Source organism: Ptychodera flava, chromosome 7 (assembly GCF_041260155.1).
Source record: "Ptychodera flava strain L36383 chromosome 7, AS_Pfla_20210202, whole genome shotgun sequence".
In the NCBI taxonomy this organism is placed as follows: Eukaryota; Metazoa; Hemichordata; class Enteropneusta; family Ptychoderidae; genus Ptychodera; species Ptychodera flava.
This window is the reverse complement of record NC_091934.1, coordinates 29,490,796-29,498,237: the sequence shown is the minus strand read 5'-3', so window position 1 is coordinate 29,498,237 and position 7,442 is coordinate 29,490,796. Positions and strand designations below refer to the sequence as shown.

Below are 7,442 nucleotides of genomic sequence, written 5' to 3'. Positions count from 1 at the left end.
ACATTTTTTCACTTAATTTGCATATTTTTGGCAATGACAACTTCATTTGAACAAAATCTCATCTACAGCCCATCATCCATGTACACACCAAATATCAAGATGAAATGTACAGCGGTTTTGGAGTTTTTGATGTTGACGGACAGACATACAGACATACAGACATACAGACATACATACATTTCCCTAGCCTATAAGAATAGCTTCCATTGCCATATATACATATGGCTATGGGAGTAATAAAAATGACATTGCTGCCAGCTTTATAACTGACAAGATAGCAAAACCTATAATGTTCACTTACCTATAATATGTATCTTGCTTGCACTCGTCCTTCGTCGAAATAACTCTGATCTACATATCGAATTGTCATGACGTTACTTATTGAGTGAATGATTGTTGGAAAGTTTGATACGTGTACATCTCCACAGAAAGGTCCAAATTCTTCATCACCAGTGTAATCTGATGGACAAGGACAACAGCAAAACGAGACGCATATAAGTTCAAATGTTAACATAACGATGAACTAGATGAATTATTCAACAAAATGATGCATTGATACATTTGCAAAGATCTTGAGCAATATGATTTAGAAATGATATAATGGTTATGGCAGTTGACATCATGGTTTCTGCCTGCCCAAATAAATACAAATAGACACTATAAACAAATCAGCATGTGTCAAATGTTGTCATGCTGAATAGCCCTATACAGTGGTTATCATTAGCCAGGGTAACCACTCCCTTGGTGACATTGAGGTTTCAAAATCTTCTTCAGAAAGGTCTATTTCATCCGCTACATGCTCAATTCTAATTTTGTTTATTTTTTATCCCAATTTCATAATGTCATAGGTTTAGATGCTCTATATATGAAATCTATTTCACCGACTAAAGTACGTTAGTGAACATTTCTGAGTTAATTTGTGAGATTAATTTACGTGTTTCTGCTATTGAGAAGAGGACAGAGCATGTCAAAAGAGAAAGCTCCAAAGCTCTCATGATCGCCTTGGCTGGATGTTGTTGATTTAGTAATACGTGAAATTCAATAAAAGTAGCATTCGTTTGGCTTTTTCTTATTTTGCGCTACATTCATCAGTAGTGTAAAATGTTACGCCATAGAATATTCTAATTATAATATTCTGAATAGGATTTAAAGCACAGTGTTTTGGTTCTTACCTTTACGAATAGATATTTACAGGCATCCCCACCAATAATGTGAAAGGCATTGAAATTTAATGCGATGACATGCCTGACTCAGCAACGATGATCCAATCGTAATGGTAATGTCCATAGATACCAAGGGTCCTGGTGTCTAATTCACCAAATTTTCATATAGCAAAGTAGTCCTTGGTTTGACTGGAGACGAAAACAGAGATACTGCATGATAATGATTTATAAAGCAAGGAATACTAGAACTGGAAAGAGAACATATATAGGAGTCGGGAAATATCATCGAACCACAAAGAACACCCGGGAACGAACACTTGTCATTCTGGAACTGTCATTTGAAAATCTACAGCTGCAACGTGAATCAACATTGAAATATACTGCAATTGTAGTTCAGTTAGCATTATCAAGACACTATGTGCTTAACATTAACAATCTTTTGGTGATAACATCTATAGGAATAAAAGCATAAATAAAGTGTGCCTTTAATCTTAAGAACAGTTAAGTATTGATGTGTCGTACTTTGTGTCTTACGTTGTGTGATGAGCAACCGGCTACTCAAACAAATGGAATAACATCTCCATTCGCCAGAAAAACAAATGTAATCAATGTTGGTAAACTGAGCATACAGTCTCAGTCGCTCTTCACCCACCATCAATATCAGTTGTCCGAACTCATGTTACGTACTCAGTGACAAAAATGATACCATTAAGCAGTTAACACTGAACTGAACCTAGTAGCTTAATGAAGTGCCAGATGATTTTATTGTCAGATGTAATAACGATGATTATTCCCATGAAATTCAGCTTACAGTTCTACGGCTCCTCAAAAAAGACTCGTATCCGATGACGTCAAACAAACAAAAAATTAACGGCATTACATATTTATCAGATGAACAGTCTTTGCATCTTCTTTCGGATGTGGAGTAAATAAATAAATATATTTTAGCAAAATGCAAAAATGATTCTCCTGATCTGAGTTATAGAATTTTTTCCATGAGTAAAATGATCTATCAACAAGGAAACAAATTCGATTAAGTTAAAATTTCGATGCAGTGTGCGCCATATTTAACAATCTGTCCTCTTCTTAGGTATCGCTGACTCGTTAATCGTCATGCGCTGTTCCAGGGTCAAGATCATGCACTCTGACAATCTCATTTCTGGCTGTGACTAAGGCTGTATGATGTTTGCGATGTCAAACATCCCACATGTGGATGCTTTTAATCTTCAGTCTCTTTGTGGAAACCTGTCGTGATTTTGATGCCGAGCAGTATTCTGGTAACGTGCGGCCACGAGGAGGTATTTATAACGAGCGTTATAGACCGCATAAAGACAGGTTATACCGGTAGGTGTTTTATAATACACGACATGCTCATGCTGTCATAATTATTGTTTTCTTGTACTGTAATTGTCTTCTCTGTAATGTCTTCTAACATGCCATGAAAGTTTGCAATAATTAATTAAGTTTACCCTAGTTGCTGATACGTTTTTTTCGCTCATTACGATTTACATGCTTCCCCACGCAGCACTGAACAATCAAAAGCAGACTGCAGCATAATTTTGTCTTGTCCTCCTTTGGTATCGGTACTTTGTATTGAGTCTCTCTTCCTCCTGCTTTAAGGTAGGCGGTAAAGGCTAGAGCGTCAGTTATAAACTTAAATAAAACTATTAAAACATAAAAGTAGTCAACATTCTCTGTGGAATAAAAAACCTAGACATTTTGGGTCATAGGCATTGCAGAGTTATAGCCCGTTGAAACTTCTGAAAAACTGACCAATAAGAGGAAGTTGGGGAGTCCTTAGTGTATTAACAAAGATAGAGGTCCCCTAGCTTTTAAAAAATGTTTGAAAAGGGAAAGTCATTTTTTACTGTTTTTTCAGGAAAGTTTGACAAGGCAGTGCTTGCATTCAGAATGCGTGACTGCTATTGTAAATGCATTTTTAGATTCTTTGAGTGTCAAAGAGGTGTCAAAAGTATATGCTTGTTTTCAACATTTTTGACAGAATAACAGTTTTCCTACATAATTCTAAACCAATTTAATCCACCTTTGAAATGCGATATGGACATGGAACTTGTACAGCCTATTAACAAGGTTACAGATAAGATTTGTACGTCACAATTTTCCTGTATTTGAAGTACTTTTTGAAAAATCGCATTCTGAAATTTGAAAGAATTCTTAATAATTTTTTGATATGTAAACCCATGTAAAATCATAAAAACAAATTTTATTTACAAATCCTGCTGTACAAATCTTACAATTAATAGTATCAACATATTTATAACTAATTTGGTAATATTAATACTATCCAATTGTTATTAAATTCAAATATGTAAAAAAATATGAAAATTAAATTTTAATATTGATTGGTGTCATATTTCAAAATCATGGCTACAAATATACAATTTTATATTCTTTGGAGAAAGTATTAACTAAGGGAGTTATCCTGAAAATTTGAACTAAATATCTTGATTCTAACACTTGAAACTTGAGTTTCACCAGCATTTCAGAAAACATGATGTCGACGCCACACTTTCTCAGAAAGTATCTTTGTTGTCCTTACTGTCACGTTTAGTTATCACTGACTTTCCAGAGTAGAGATCTGCATTACTCTGCCAACCATTGCACAGAAAGTTTCAAAGAACGAACATAGTTCACAGGGCGATTTCTCATTGCAAACGGGAACGGCATCCTTGGTTGCATTTGAATCTTTGTTTCTGATGAGCTGTTCCTACGCGATTGAAATGCATGATTTTGCCCTATTCGCAAAGGCTCGTCGCTCAGATCACCCACAATTGAATCGTTCAAAAGGTGCAGAATACACCTCGGTCATAGTCTCGTGACCGGACACTTTACAAATACTAATAAAAGGGTATAAAATAAATGGTCCGTGGACTTATCAGGGATTTTACGGGTTGATCAACATCGCGAAAGATAGGAATGGAATACTAAACCTATCTTTCCGATGTTGACCAACGTCTGATAAGTCCACGGATTAGCATAATTAGTTGTGTTGACTAATTAATTACAGCATGTGTGTATGAGAGATATACGTCCTTGTAATGAAGTGTAAAGTAAATAGTCACGGAGGCTAGGTTAGGTTATGTAACACCATTTATTTTATTTATTCCAATCATTCAGAGCATGAAGAAAGAAGAGAAAATGATAGAGAAAGTGTGAAAAACTCAGTAATACTTATTGGGTTGCCTGTGCTCTGCCATGCATGCAGAGCTTTGCGGATCAAAGGTCAACCCTGCCACCGCATAGCTACGCACGCTCACCGCCAACAGATAGCTGTGTTTCGACAGCTATTGTTTGAGGATTAAAACCTCAATTCCAAAATGTTATGGCTTTATTCGAGAGAGATTTGTGAAGCTTCACAACTCCCCTGACTAAACAGGTACTGTAGTGACTGTGGGAGTACGTGTTCATACTGATATTTCATGGCGGCCCATGATTTCGCCATGTATCACTTTGTAGTTCGACCGTGATTGAAGTCACTTCAAAATATATTCCATTACATACCTAATCCGTTCATTAAACCCAGTAAACCAACTGCTGCGGTCACGGACATTATTTAAATACTAGATTTTATTGAAGAAAAAAATTTGGGGGTTGTGGAAATGTTGTCATTTCGTTATTTCGCGCTTTCGCAAAGCATCTATTTCATTGTTCATCATAAGCCCTTGCCGAGTATGGTGGTCATGTCACGCTGACGTCAGACTGGACGAAATCGTTACTTCGCCGTATGGGGTATGTTAAGAGAAAGGGCACCAAAGCAGCGAAGCAGCACGTCGACGATTTTCCAGCCATCAAAGAGACATTTTTACAGCGAATAAAAGATGTAGTAGAAGAACACAACATCAGACCGGTGTTGCCATCATTCCCACGGGGCAGTGGACTATGGATGATGAAGGTTCACGCCAAGTTGCGATCACTGGGTTAGATGACAAGCGCCAAATCACCACCGTCTTTTCATCATCAGCTGCTGGCGAATTTATTCCACCACAACTACTTTACCAGGGCAAGACTTATAGATGCCATCCGACCTACCAGTTTCCAGAGCAGTGGGGCATTTTTCACACCGAATCGCACTGGTCAAATCACGATTCGATGGTGCGATACGTGGAGAAAATTGTCGTCCCGTATTTCAACGCAACGAGAGAGAGACTCAGCCTACCACCAACCCAGAAAGCCCTTGCGATCTTCGATGTGTACAAGGCTCATCGCGGTGAAGACTTCCTTAAGAATCTGAGAGACAACAACATTTCTGCTGTATTCGTGCCAGCGTGCTGTACAGATCGCCTTCAACCCATGGACCTTGCTGCTAACAAGCTCTTCAAAGATCTGATGCGGCAGGAGTTTCAGCAGGGTACAGCAATCGCGTTTGTAGTGCTCTGACGGGCGGCGATGAAGACCCTACCGCAACAATCAGCCTTCGATTCACTGAACTGAAGCCGCTTCATGCTAGATGGCTTGTTACTGCTGTACAACGAGTTGCAGAACGAAGAGAGACTCTTGTTGAGTGTTTTCGAGAAGTAGGTATTTTGGACGGCCGAGTCTATTGACACCCGGGTGTCAATAGCCATATAGAGCTTCTCCTGGCTATTGACACCGGGTGTCAATAGCCAACCGGCCCTCTATTTGGCTATTGACACCCCTCCCGTTTTTTCGCCAGTCAGCCTCCAAATTCAACCAAACTCAGCTTAGATATTCTGAACAACATATATTCTCAATAGAAATCCAAAAAAAATCCTTCGAAAAAGCTTCTTTGGTCGTCATTTTGCGGTCCCATAGTGCTACTGCAGGCGGCCTCTAGCAATGGGTGTCAATAGCCAACCGGCCTCTATTTGGCTATTGACACCCCTCTCGTTTTTTTCGCCAGTCGGCCTCCAAATTCAACCAAACTCAGCTTAGTTATTCTGAACAACATATATTCTTAATAGAAATCCAAAAAATTCTTCGAAAAAGCTTCTTTGGTCGTCATTTTGCGGTCCCATAGTGCTACTGCAGGCGGCCTATACCAATGGGTGTCAATAGCCAACCGGCCCTCTATTTGGCTATTGACACCCTCTCGTTTATTTCGCCAGTCGGCCTCCAAATTCAGCCAAACTTAGCTTAGTTATTCTGAACAACATATATTCTCAATAGAAATCCAAAAAAAATCCTTCGAAAAAGCTTCTTTGGTCGTCATTTTGCGGTCCCATAGTGCTACTGCAGGCGGCCTATACCAATGGGTGTCAATAGCCAACCGGCCCTCTATTTGGCTATTGACACCCTCTCGTTTTTTCGCCAGTCAGCCTCCAAATTCAACCAAACTCAGCTCAGTTATTCTGATCAACATATATTCTCAATAGAAATCCAAAAAAATCCTTCGAAAAAGCTTCTTTGGTCAGCATTTTGAGGTCCGATAGTGCTACTGCAGGCGGGTACCAATGGGTGTCAATAGCCAACCGGCACTCTATTTGGCTATTGACACCCCTCCCGTTTTTTCACCAGTCGGCCTCCAATTTCAGTCAAACTTAGCTTAGTTATTCTGAACAACATATAGGTCTACACCAATGGGCCATGTACAATAATCTTCACTATTTAAGTTTCATGATATCAAGTCTACTTCTTATAGTACTGTAAACCAAGCTCACCAAGAATTGCTTCATTTGATGTATAGCTGCATGCTTTTAGGATGAATTTACCCACTAATCGTTGCATTCTTTGAAGACTTTCTAAGTATCAACATTTTTCCCGCATATTTTTGCTCTGACGTATAATATGATTCCATAATGTCAAATCATAATCAGTCCTTTAATGTTTGCAAGATTTCCAAAGATTGCTTTCAATGGGAGGAAACAAACTGTCAAATTTTGATCTTATTTCCATAAAATGAGTATGGTGAGAGAGATTACGTGACGTCCATTAGCCTAGATACTTATCACTGATGATTATTTATTTTTAACTTCACCGATCGTCCATTTTTTGTATTTTTCAACTTTCTTATTTACTATTAAAATATTAGACTTCTCTTCATTAATTGACATTTTCCATAGTTCACAATACTTATTAGCAATGCATAGCATAGACTTCATTTGTTTTTCATTTGGTGCCATAAGGACTACATTATCAGCAAAAAAACAGGCCACTTATGAGTTCTGAATTAAAGTATACCCCAAGCAGTGATTCATTAAGCAGCTTCTTGAATTTATTGATGTACACTAGTACTGCAACTAAAATTGGGGCTTAAACACATCTTGACACCCTCATTTTGGTCAAAATTCTTTCAATGTC

The 7,442-nt window shown here is 38.2% G+C and overlaps 1 protein-coding gene across 4 annotated transcripts in view; it reads right to left on the bottom strand.

Annotated features, from left to right (window-relative positions):
• Positions 1–1,178: 1,178 nt before the first annotated feature.
• The window catches only part of LOC139137217 (interleukin-6 receptor subunit beta-like), a 214,714-nt gene continuing 208,450 nt past the window's right edge, over positions 1,179–7,442 (bottom strand). For all 4 annotated transcript variants that reach the window (XM_070705206.1, XM_070705207.1, XM_070705205.1 and 1 more), the window contains one exon: positions 1,179–1,352. In XM_070705206.1, the coding sequence (XP_070561307.1) occupies positions 1,309–1,352 (44 nt within the window). In that variant the 3' untranslated portion in view covers positions 1,179–1,308. The remainder of the gene's footprint in view (positions 1,353–7,442) is intronic.